The sequence below is a fragment of the Aptenodytes forsteri genome, unplaced genomic scaffold (assembly GCF_000699145.1).
Source record: "Aptenodytes forsteri isolate BGI_AS27 unplaced genomic scaffold, ASM69914v1 Scaffold1509, whole genome shotgun sequence".
Classification (NCBI taxonomy): Eukaryota; Metazoa; Chordata; class Aves; order Sphenisciformes; family Spheniscidae; genus Aptenodytes; species Aptenodytes forsteri.
The window spans coordinates 167-13,349 of NW_008795552.1; the positions used below are offsets into that span (position 1 = coordinate 167).

At 39.2% G+C, this 13,183-nt stretch overlaps 1 protein-coding gene across 1 annotated transcript; it reads left to right on the top strand.

Annotated features, from left to right (window-relative positions):
- Nucleotides 1–311: 311 nt before the first annotated feature.
- LOC103901267 (integrin beta-1) lies at nt 312–12,765 on the top strand (the record flags this gene model as incomplete). The annotated part of the gene is made up of 4 exons (XM_009282117.2): nt 312–534; nt 1,755–1,987; nt 4,116–4,282; nt 11,552–12,765. Coding segments are annotated over 4 exons (689 nt in total), but the record flags the coding sequence as incomplete, so codon positions are not given.
- Between the last annotated feature and the right edge of the window lie 418 nt (nt 12,766–13,183).

Sequence of the window (13,183 nt, forward strand, 5' to 3'; positions counted from 1 at the left end):
TGCTCTTCACCCAGGAGATATGGCCATCACATTATACTGTTCTTGATCAGCTTTCCCTGGTCCTGTTATTTTGTTTATGAAAGGAAATCCAAATGTAGGAGAATGGGAAAAGGGGAAAAACTCCTGTAAGTTTTTCAAGGAGCTAAAATTTATTTTGTAGCTCTTAATTCATTAGTGTCTTTATTATCTCTACACCAGGGTTTTCTTTTCCCTGTATCTATCCTGAGATGGTGAACACTTATTTCTTACTGTCACAAATTTTACGTTTTATGTTAGACTCCATTTCAGTGAAATATCTTTTCAATGCACAGGAAACGGTATCTGCAAATGCAGAGTGTGCGAGTGCTTCCCCAACTTCACTGGCAGCGCGTGCGATTGTTCTTTGGATACTTTTCCATGTATGGCATCTAACGGGCAGATTTGCAATGGAAGAGGAACCTGCGAATGTGGGACCTGTAATTGTACAGATCCCAAATTCCAAGGCCCCACATGTGAAATGTGTCAGACTTGCGTCGGTGTCTGTGCAGAGCACAAGTAAGTACCTAGAACACCAAGTCCAAGCTTCTATGCATTTGAGTTTGTGATATTTACATGTGCAGAATTTTTAAAATGAGGCTTTTGATACTGTGCTTTGTTCTACCCTGAAATGTAGGGACATCGTATCATATCATCCCTTCAGACAGTAAAAGTTGTTGGGTAATAATCAATAATTACAAACAAAACATTATTAATACAGTATTTTGATTGCTTACAGGTAGGCTAATTATTTCTTAAATTCTTTCCCTGCCATTTTTTGTTAGGCACAGAAATGTGGACGTTATGTTAAATCGGTTTTAACCATTCAGATTGACTTGGGCAGGCTACAGCTTTCCCCTGTTTCGCTTATGATTATCGACAGCCAACCTTCTACACAGCTGGAGGGAACATAGATCTAAAATGTGACAGGCTGTAAAGTCCCATCATCTTGACCTTTTGAAATTAATGTGACAAAAGTATACGTATACTGTGCAGTTTCCAGAATAATTAAAACTTCAGCTAAGCTTTTTGCTTAAAGCTTTTATTCTGAAACACTATTGACAAAGTCAAACTGTCCTGGCAGTCGAAAACTAAACCTAGATTTGTGTGGGCCAATGAAATTTGCATCCCCGCCTTTTGGAAATCCAGGTTTTTGGAAACCAAGCATTTTCTGCACGGGCACTGTGAAATAAGTTTATGATTAATGGCTGAGCTGATTCTTGGCTTTGTGCAGCTGACCTTAAGGTCAGCACAGTCTTTTTAGTGTAAAAATCCTGCTCAGTCTGCTTTTTTCAGTGATTCAGAGTGATATCCTACTGTAAAGCTTGTCACTCAGTTTATTCTTTTTAACCTGTCTATCTCTCAGATACTGTTTCACTGTAAATATTCACTGCCTTCTCTGAGAGTATTAGTTTTCCAGATGGAGGTGTTGAAAAAGTTTTAGCCTTATTTCCTTTTACAGATTTAGGTAAATTTTTTTTTCTGTCCTTGAAGCTTGTGGGTCATCCAGGGAAAGAGGAATTTATTAAAGGGGTCTTTTGTTAATCACAAAGTACATAAATGTTCTGACTGGTAAAAAGCTGTGTCTTGCTTTATTTTTTCTTGGCCTTTATGGCAAAAGGGTTGGTTTTGTTCGGGGGATTTTTTGACATTTTCTCCTTTACATTTCTTTAGATTAAATGCTAGAAATCTTCCATTAACATATTAAAAAGCATTGCTTCTGATTTGTACTTCCACAGGGACTGCGTTCAATGTAGAGCTTTTGATAAGGGAGAAAAGAAGGAAACATGTTCTCAGGAATGTATGCATTTCAACATGACACGAGTAGAAAGTCGAGACAAGTTGCCACAGCCCGGACAGCCCGATCCATTGTCTCATTGCAAAGAGAAGGATGTTGATGACTGCTGGTTCTACTTCACATATTCTGTCAACTCAAATGGTGATGCCAATGTCCATGTGGTAGAGACCCCAGGTATGAACATGGTGTTGCCTACTCTCGCTTCATCTTTGTTGTTAATTCATGCAGTTGCGGTGTACTACAAAGTAGTTCTAGTTGATTTGCGTGAGTTAGATGCATTCGGAAATAGGTACCTATTACCCAAGTGAGAGTTGTGGATGTCTGGAACTTGCGTGGCTTTAGAAAAACGTAAGTCTCACTAGATCTAGGTTGTCAAACCTTTAAGGCTGGCAGAAACAGGTTTTGTTTTTTTAAAAACAAAAAGTCAATCAGATATGTACATTTGTTAACGCATTTCAAGTTTCCACTTGACATACTTTCCAGGCTTGTTTTACCCATGCTGTAGCAAGTCCTAGATATCTAAATTTGGTAATTTTTTTTTTTACCAGGCTTGTGCTACAGGTTAGAAACAATGGTGTCTGTGGGGTTTTGTTGCTTTTTTCTTTTCCTTTTCTTAATAATATGGGACCAGTCTTACACAAAAAAACCATCACCACCTAATTGTGTACTGTGCTGCAAACTGCTTAAATTATTTCATACTGGGAGCCTTTGTTTTTACTTAATGAGGTATCTTCAAGAATAGAGCTGAAAAGCCTTTTCCTTAGTTTAATCCATAAGTCAACCGTTCTTGATTTTGTTCAATCTTCTGATACAAAAAAGAGAGAACAATTTCATAGCTCGATCCGTAATTTACCATTGCTTTACTAAGAGTATTGTTAGTTTGAATCACTGGATGTTGCATCTAACAGTGCAAAAATTCTGGTTTTGTACATTAGCAGTGTGTTTTCTCCTGATTTTTATAAGCCTGATACAAAATACACACCTTACTTCTGTGTTGAAAGGTTTAGTGCTGTATTCTACTCAAGGAATTTTCAGAATTGATCATTTGGGTGATCATCGCTTAATACAGATCAGTGGTTAGTGGTTCTTAGAAATAAATACCACTTCAATTCAGAATGTTTTTAAATTCTCTGAAAATGTAGTCCAAAGTATAGAGGAGGACCTTGAGCCCTGTCGTCTTTTAGGACAAGTCAACACATGCCCTACACTTTCGGGGTCCGACCTTTTCTTCGTGGATAGACTTCCGTTGCCTTAGTTAAGAGCTGAATCAAGCCTTTATGCACCAGGAGGCACCTTAATTTTCTGCCATACGAGTGCTGAAGGAACAAGCTCTGTTCAGTAGAGCTGTATTTGGTGGAGTAGACACTTGTTCCTTACTGGTTCCCAAGGAATTCCTGCCGTGTCCCTTCCCACTTCCCTCATTCCTGCAGAGGCAGCTACCAAGATTAGGAATCTGCAGCTTGGAGGGAAGCAGTGTTCCTATTGACAGCACAGGAGTTGCATTTATTTGTTTCTGACTCCTTCAGTCTGTGCATTGAGCTCTGCAAAAGCCCTTGTTCAGTTTGTGATTATTGAGACTTTTATATTAATAAAGAGTCGGGTTTTATTTTGGAGGATTATTGTGAGTCACCTTAAATCATTTTGCATCTGTATTACTCTTTTCAAACACATAATTCACTTATTTTGAAAGTGCATGATATTTTTATCCAAAGATGTGCCCTTTTTTTAAAAAACTTTATTTCAGCAGAGATCAATTCCCAAGATGAGGAAAAATCCTAAAAAAAAAAAATCTGTCTGAGAAGCAAGGTTATTCCTTATCTCCATGTATTAGCTACTAACAATAGCAGCCACCTGAGGTAAAACGAGGAACACCCTTTTTCTGTAATGCTGTTGGTAGAGTATGTGGGGATTGTTTTGCTAATTTGCATTTGTACTCTAGCTGGTTTATCCCTCCAGCACCACCTTTGACTTGGAGCTTGCATGTTTAAAGTACAATTGTTAGTTATTTTGCTCTAATGCTCCTGATGAACAGCTTAAGGGGTTAGCAGTGTGTAGACTTTATCATCAGAACATGAATTGTTCTAATTTGTGTTTAATCTTAGCAATAGAAGGATAAAAATAAGCTGGAATGTTACAGGACGTACACATTCCAAAACTTCCATTATTTGAAAGGAAAATAGTACTGGCATATCTCTGATATTCAAAATACTGGCTTCAGTACAAAATAAAATTTTAAAAGCATCTGGATATGCATTACCTTTACCATTTTGTAAAATCATGCTTCCCTCGCTTTGTTCCCTAGAATGCCCCAGCGGCCCTGACATCATTCCCATTGTAGCTGGTGTGGTTGCTGGAATTGTTCTTATTGGACTTGCATTATTACTGATTTGGAAACTACTAATGATCATTCATGACAGAAGAGAATTTGCTAAATTTGAAAAGGAGAAGATGAATGCCAAGTGGGATACGGTAAGTCAAGAGGCTTTTATCTGTATAAAAGCTACAGTACTTGAGGAAGAATAGAAGGTTTTTGTTCACGTGCCTTAAATGTTTCAGATTGTATTCCTGTCTTTTGGCCTATGGAGGAACAGAAATATCCTTATTTTAAGCCAACTTTAAAACATGTTATGTGTTACCACTAGCAGAAAAAAGGAAAAAAAAAAAAAAACCCCTAAACAAAAAAAAACCCTTCTTTGAGATGTACCTCTTGGTTAGAAAAGCGAGTAGTAACTTCAGTCGAAATAAAATTTCAGAGAGAAAACGTGATGGTGACAGAATAGTTCAGCTTTGCAGTTCTACCACACCTTACAACATATTATTAAAATGTTTATTAGAAGCTGAGAGTCACTTTTGTATAAAATGAAGAAGAAAATTTTAAAAAAAAAACCCTTCTTTGAGATGTACCTCTTGGTTAGAAAAGCGAGTAGTAACTTCAGTCGAAATAAAATTTCAGAGAGAAAACGTGATGGTGACAGAATAGTTCAGCTTTGCAGTTCTACCACACCTTACAACATATTATTAAAATGTTTATTAGAAGCTGAGAGTCACTTTTGTATAAAATGAAGAAGAAAATTTTATGCTTATGAAAGAGATCTTGTAAATACTCGTACAGGTTTAGTTGGGGGATTTCAATAACTGGTCACAAAATCATGGCTGGTACTGGTTTGTTGAAATCTTCCCAACCCATTGTCCACGGAAACGTATGCAAGAAAACCAAGCCTATGGTCTGTAGGCTTACATAGGCTGAAGGGTCACTGCCTCTGGGAAGTTTTAGGAATCTGCTAATCAAAAACCCTTCGCTACATTTCTGTAGAAGTCAACGTATGCTTGATGAGAGAATAGTTTTTAAAAGATCTCCTAGGAAGTCTTTTGGTTTTATTTAAGAAAATTAATTAATTCTATGCTGGAAAAAATATTACTAACACTTTTCTCTACATATAGCATGATTTTTTCGGTGATAGTTGAGAATGTTACTTTTCTTTTTTTCCTGTTGAATTATTCGACACTGACCATTTCTTTTACTTCAGCAAGAAAATCCAATATACAAGAGCCCTATTAACAATTTCAAGAATCCAAACTATGGACGTAAAGCTGGTCTCTAAGTCTCAGTTTGTATCTTCTTTCATTTTCTTGCCTTTTTTTTTTCCTTTGCATGTCACTTCAAACTCACTGTGTGTCACAGTCAGTTAATCACAGTTTGAGTCTTGCTCAGTTTATCTACTGCTGCTTTGATTCTGGGGTTTTAAAGAATGCAGCTTGAAAATTTTTAACTTGTTTTGACAGCAAGATTGCTTACTTACTAATACCACCAGTACTGGCTTAAACTATTTTACAAGTGATTTGGGAGGGGTGGGGGAGATAAATATGTGGATATATAATAGAACAGCTGTTAGAATTGAAGAAGCTCTTCGGATTGTGGAGAGACGCAGCGTTCAGGGGAGGGTTTGTCTTCTGTTTCCTCAAATCAGCAGTCAGTTTGCTTAAAGTTGATATGTTTGCAAAGCTAGTTTAGATATTCCTCAGATATCCCAGCCTATAAATATCACTGTTTTTATTAGAATAACTCTGGCAACGTTCAGAGTAGTCTTACAGATAGTTCCCCAACCCGCCGTGCCCCCCCGCCCCCCCGCTAACCTAGTATAGAACTAGCCTGTATTTAAAGTATGAAATACATATACTCTACTGACTTGATAATTAAATATGCATCTTATTTTTTCCATCCCTGTTTCTATTGAAACTGGCAAAATCACAGCCCTTGTAGCCCAGCCAGCTTGGGGGCCTCCACAGGAAAAAAAACATTAGTAGGAGAGAAGGAAATGTTCTTGTCCCCTCCAGATGCATTTTCCCCCAGTTTTAGTCCCTCCTAAACTCTGCCTGAACACCTCATTTCTGTTTGGAAATGCTGACTTCAGAAACAGCAGTATCTAGAAGAGCAAGTCAGTAAACCAGAAGTGATGGATATCTTCTGTAGACTTTGAGGTTGCACTTTTTTGAATGGTTTAGGTGTTCTCCTCCTTCCCTGGGATCCCCAGCTGCTGGGGAAGGAGTGAGAAAGAGAGGATGAGATGGGGAATGGATGTCAGAAGAGCATTCAGAGATAAGAAGTGTAGAGATCAGATCAGAGGGAGGGGAATGAAGAAGTCAGGAAGGCAGCACATCCCTTTAAGTATCCAAGGGCTTTTTTCAGGAGCCAGTGGAAGGGAAGTATCTGTATCTCTAATTTTATTCTGTCTGCTGTCTCCCTTTTTCAGTGTTGCACTCAAAAGATTTTGTAAAGGAAAAACGAGGGGAGAAAGCAGGAATTAAGAGTATTTAAGCTCTTACCTGTCCTCACTGTGACAACGATTTCAAATACTTTTGTCTAGCATTCTGAGCCCTTCCTTGCTGAAATACACTTTCCTTTTCTCTTTGCAATCATTTCACTCTGCAGTGTGTCCAAAATTGATTTTAAACTGTTCATTTTGCTTGCCACACCGACCACATTCACCTCCTTTCCATTTTCGTTCTCAGAGGTGATTATTCTGGGGAGGAAATGGAGTTCTTGTTCCTTTCTAACATTTCACATAATCCATCTGGTTAAGTCTCTGTTACCTTCTCTTCTGCTATTCACTTAATTGTGTACTTTCTGTTGCATGCAGGACAAGCATCTAACAAACCATACGGTGTGTAACTTCCATTCTGTGCTCTTGTTCTCTACCCCATGACTCTTTCAGGATCTAATGTCTTCAGTGCTGCCATTTCTCCTCAAAACATACTTCTTGCAGAAAGCTTTCCTCTGTGTAAATGCAGGGATTGACTTCTGGCCTTTTGTTTCACTCACTGTGAAGTTTAAAGTATGAAAGAGTATGGATTTTGTAAACACGACTCCTTTTTGGTAATCATAGAAATATCAGAACTTTGGGGAGAGAGGGAGGTGGGTTTAGCTTTATTGGCCACCGAAAAGGAGGAGATCTGTATTGGCAGAATAGGTGACCCACAGGAAGTAAAAGAAGAAAATTGTCCTTTCCCCATAACTAAGATTTTCTGGGGTTTTTAGATTGTTGAAGTAACTTTTCATTTAGGTGAAGAAAGAGGTGTCTTGTATTGCCAAGGCAAGAAAGTCACCTGAAATCCCATTACAAGAAAAATACACTGCAGTAGGTTTCCTCCAGGTGTATATGTATACAATAAAATAAACTGTGTGCAGTTCGTGTGACCCTTCCTCTCTTCCACAGCGGTCATACACACATGTGGGTTGGTTACTGCAGTGAGTAAACTGCAGCACCACTAAGCTTGTTGTGGACCAGGTGCCCAAATACGTCAGCAGTCCTGGTCCGTGATGATGTGAATGACTTGTCGCCACAGTATCCTTGCAGTTGGTGCTCAAGCCAGCTAGGTTGAACCGAGTTCAGTTTGTCCTTGGCCTGCAGCATAGCTACTGACTTAGTGTCCTTTCACCGCTGTCGGGCCTTACTGTGTTCGCTGCCTGTCTGGTTTAGATTTGTGCCATTAAGAGAGTATTTACTTAATAGCAGGCTAGCTGCTTTCCTCTAGTCTTCCAGCCATGATAGATGACGCCCTCTGTCGTCTGTATTGCCCTTAACCGTGGCCTTTGCTTCATACTCTGATGAGATGGCCGTATTTACAGGTTGACAGAGGACTTGTTTTATATTGTTGTGAAGTAATGGTGGATATTAATGAGAGCTGAAAATAGTAAGAACCAGCTCTTGGACAATGTATGTGGATGAATTTAAATATTCTGGAGTGCAGTTTCTTGCAGTGGCTTAGGACTTAAACCCACTATAAAGGTAGTTTAAGTGTTGAAACAGTAAGTCCATGGAGAAAAAAGGAGTAAGAAGGTTAATCAAACATCCTATATAATAGGTTCATCTTTATGCAACACTAGACTGAACTGTTATCCTCTGAACAGCCCAGTCTAGTTGAAAACGAGTACTGTTGCAAGAACGTAGCTCTTTATTCTCTGCTGAAGGTACTTTTTTTAAATACCTCCCTCTTTATTTTAATGTATTTCACTTGATCTTGTATGTAGTTATTGTTTGTTGATTTTTATTTTGGTTTAAGTGTGCATGGTGTTTTCATTTATAGGGGCATGTGGCAAAAGTGTTTTCCCTAACTTTGCATGCTTAAATCAGTGTATTCTCTGCAGTGGTGTAAAGAAAACGGGTTTATTTAAAAACAGCGGTATTTGTCCAGGACGGCAAGTTTGGAATACCATGTTGTAGTGGCCAGTTAAAAATCTGGAATGCTGCTAATCTCTGAAAGTCTGTACCACGTGCCAGCTGTGAGGGGCCCTAAGCGCGGTGAGAGTCGTGTTGGACTAGTGGACATTCATTTACTACCTCCATGTTAGTTTTAATGATAAGCTGTCTGTAGAAGACCTCGCCGAGCCAGGGCTGGGACACGGTGATCAAGTACGGCTGGAAAGGCCAGGGCTGTCGCTGCCTGTCTTAACAGAAGATAGCAGGGAAGGACTTGCAAATCCATCAGGCGCCTATGTTGCTGTTATAGGCAGTAGAGCCTCAAGAGCTGTTTAGCTGATCAAATGTAAGGTTGGGTTAAGCTGAATAGTTCTCTGTGTATTGACTAAATCTCCATTATTTGTACTGGGAACTGAGACACTCGACTGACGTGGGGAGACACCTAGTGAAGTGCCTTATTCAGTGACCTAAATCCCACTGTGTGCTTCTGAGAGTTCCTGGGATCTTAAAATGCAAGTAGAAGGGAAGACAGTACAGCGTTCCAACTTTTTTGTGAATAGGGCTTATGCTAAATAAAGAGCATGTAAATTTCAAATTCTGATTTCTCTTGAAAAAGCATTATAGTAAAAAATTTACAATCTTACTATGCAAATTGCATTTTAAACCTGATTCCAAATTCAGATAGTTGCATGAGCAGCACCCTGCAAATTTCCAAGTTTTAGTCCTAACCTTTAGACTGATTCCTACACTATCTGAAAGAGGTTCTCTCTCTCTTACAAATGAGAAAATGCAAACACATACCTTTCTTTACATGCTGGGAGTAGCCTGTTTTGCAAAATGTTGAAGGTTACAAACACAGTGTAACAAGTATTACATAATGCCTTGCCCTTGAAAAGCGGTGCAGTATCTTCTAGTCTGCATATGATACAGCCTATTAAGCTTACAGACTTTCTCTGCATTATAAACTTTACTGATTTATATTTTTAAGAATTCTCCATTACAGCTTGTCTAGGAAAGAAACAATGTACGTTGCCAAGAACTTTGAGGCATAATGAGATGCTTCAGTTACAGATTAAATCCCTTATCCCTGGATGTTTTTCCAGTTCCATTTACATCTTACCGTTGCAAAGCTTTTTATTAAAAATATTGGGGGGGGGGGGTAATGTTGCATTGATTGATTTGTCGGGCGGAGAACTGACCCCAAAACTTTTTTTGCCAGATTTAAAAAAAAAAAAAAAAGGCAACCCTCCCCATTCCTTTCCAAACCAGTAGCTGATATACTTGATTTAATCAAGACAGAGCTGGCCTGGGAACTGATAGAAGGGTCATTTGCTCTTACTGTGTGTTTGTAAAGTATAGCCAGCGCTGGACACCTAGTTCCTCGTTCACCTCAAGCCAGATGACACTGACTCAGATCTTGATAAGAGTGAACAGAAAACCTTGACTTCCGTTGTCCAGCAATCTGGGTTCTGGGCTGGACTTGAGAGACCAGGCTGGAGTCTCTCAGGTCTAGGTGGGATTGGATGTGCCTCGTTGCTCTTTGCGTGTAGAGAGGCCAGCTTTAAGGAGAAACACCCTTTTTCTGTGCAAGGAACCGTGACGGAAAGGCAATAGGCAGTACACCAGCTAAATGGCCTTCCTTAGCAGCAGCTGCTGCGGTTGGGGTAGACCAGTTACTTGCCCCATACCATGTCTTGCAAATAGAAGGCAACAAACTTTCCAGGAATCGTAATATGAAAATTTCACACCAAGTTGGTTTCTTGCTTGCCTTGTCACCTTTTGGCACATCCTGTGGTATTCCCAGTTGATTTTTCCAGGTTTATGACCCTGAAAAACAGACACACCTGGCGTTTGTGTGTCTAGGGGGAGGATTTCCTTTAATTGACTGTAGGAAAAATTGTTTTAACCTGAAATATTTTAAGTGCTGTGTAATTTAATAGAGTAGAATCGAATTAGTATGGTTATATAGGCCATCTCCGACTGGGGGAACTTCAAAGGGAGGGAGATTCCCTTACTGCTGATGAAGGCCAGATACGATTCTGGCCAGAACTGCACTCAGGCTAACATCTGCACTGTACTGAATTTCCTCGGGAATTATTTGTGTACGCACGGAAGAGCTTCATACTGGTAAATGACATTTGCTTAGGTTGAAGTTCAGTTGCGATAAGAGCAGAGTACTGCAGATCCGGGCTGTGTCAGTAGAGTCCCAGCGGTAGCCCTTACTTCTGCTAAGATTTATCTATTAATATTGAGTTCAAGCTGTTCATCTTAGGTGTGCAAGGACGCTATAAATGGAGTAAGATTTACTGAGATAAGAGGAAACCTGGGAACAAAGGAAGCTTAAAATAAGCTTAATTTGGAGGTTTTCAAATCTCGGCAAGAGAGATGTAAGCGGTTGTTCTTGTAGGCATTTCTCATATCAGTAGTAATAATGTTTTTATTACAGCATTTGCACAAGTACAGAAGTTTCTTAGTTTTAACCGTGCATTTTGTGCCTATGGGGGTTGAGGGACCTGTAGGAATAAAATGAGAATGACGAGTACTAAATGTTCAATATGTGTATGCTGAATGTGTGTTATCAAAATAGTACAAGCCTTTCCACGTTGTTTCTAGAATTAAATTATAATACAAGATAAGCTATTTAAATGTTTATTATAGCAGGATGTGGTCTGTGGTCAGTCACGGTTTCAAACAATGTTGTTTACAATTCTGTTCTTCTTTACAAAACATCATGGGCTGCAGACCCCCGAGTTGATGGCTCGGCCTCGAGGTGACCGTACGAGGTTCAGCAGCTTTGAAGGAAATCTGTGGTGTAAACTGAACAGGACCGTGCCCTAACCCTTTGCTTTATTAGCTGAGCATGCTTTTGTTCAAGTTGCTAGAGAGAAAACTAGTTTGACTTAAGCTGTTTGTGTGTACAAACAAAACATTAATGGGTAATTTCTTAAGCTAATTTCTTAGGCTAATTTTTACACTTCTTGCAAACACAGTGCTCTTTTCATCTCTTTAAATGTTAATACAAATATTTTTCTTTTTCTAGGGTGAAAATCCTATTTACAAGAGTGCAGTGACAACTGTGGTCAATCCTAAATATGAGGGAAAATGAACACTGCTTGTATAACTCCACAACACTGTATGCAGCATAGCAATTTTTGTAGTCACAGTAAGATAGTTTTAGGGCAAACTGCAGTGATTTTACTAATTCATTACATATAGGTTTGTTTTCCTGTGCAGGTTTTGAAAATGTACCATATGTAATTTTTTTTTTTTTTTTGCAAATAAAAGTAATCAGTGCCAGGGGTCTGACAAAAAAACTTGAGACTGTGTAGCCTCATCAGCTAAGGTCACATGGTGCCTTTTTTGACCTTCTCCACGCCCGTGCTGTGAATCCAGGTCTTCTGCAGGGTGCGATACTGCTGTGGCGTGACCGGGAGGGACATGGTTGAAGCGATCAGCATGAGGGCTCTGCCTAGCCATTTAGTATTAAACTTTTTAGCTTTACAGGGAAATCAGGGCTTGAGTTTGCAGATATAATTAAACTCATGTAGCATGGAGCTGGTGGTTAATTGGTCTTCTACTTGCTAGATATGTGATTAAGTATATGGTAAGTTGAGTAAGTTGGAAGCGAGCAGTGTAAAAGACTGAAAAGTGCGTGCATACTTACTTGTAATTTTTAAGTTGCTTATTGCCAGGTTGTGGTTAAAATGAAAGGGTTTGAGAAGAATGTTAAGAAGGAAAAAATAGCTTTAAAACACGTGCCATTACTGAAAAAGTTGCTGACTGGTAACTTGCTTAGTTTTTCTTTGTGAATTCAAGCCCTGGGTGGCAGTATCATGAAGTACCTTACCAAGACTTCCTCAAAACACATAAGGGCCTTACGTCATACCGTGTCTTTATTCTGTAATGTTTCCTTGGTTTAAAGCCTGGTGCTTTGTCACCCTTCTAATCTTTTTAACGTATTTGGTTGCGATTCTTTCTGTAATATTTTTGTATCAACACAAGCTTTTTTTTTTCCTTTTTTTCGGGCAGTCTTAGCTGTAAATTTGCCTTCACCCTGTAGCTAAGATTGCGTAGTTTGTCATGTGACATGAGTCACACATCATTCTTGACATGTGCCATGTATATTTGCCTTTGACCATTCAATCTGCATCATAGTCATATTCTTGTTTTAAGTGCCTTTTTATTTTAACAGATGTTCACTTTTTACAGTGCTATTACTGAAGTTATTTATTAAATAAAAGTACCTTAAAATACTTAAATCTCGTCTCTCATCTCTTTATCTTGTAGCATTTGATACTATTCAAAAAACCTGAGAACTGTGTCTAGTTGGGCAAGAGGCAGTAGACATTGTGATAATTCCAAATATGTCCTTCAGATCAAATCTGAGACAAGTTAAGCAGAAGCGATCTTGGGTAACAAACGTTAGCTGTGGTGTGAAATGCACAAAGGCCAGGGTGCAGCACAGCGCTTCGTGTCCCATACAGTGGCCATTGATGTAAAGCCCCAGGCTTTCATTTGCATGTGTGCTAGGGAAGTTCTGTAGTTTAATAACTGTTCCAGCAAATGGACTATCTGGTTGTCGTGGTTTAACCTCAGCCGGCAACTGAGCACCACACAGCCACTCGCTCACTCTTCCCCCTCCCCCCTGGCGGGATGGGGGAGAGAATTGGAA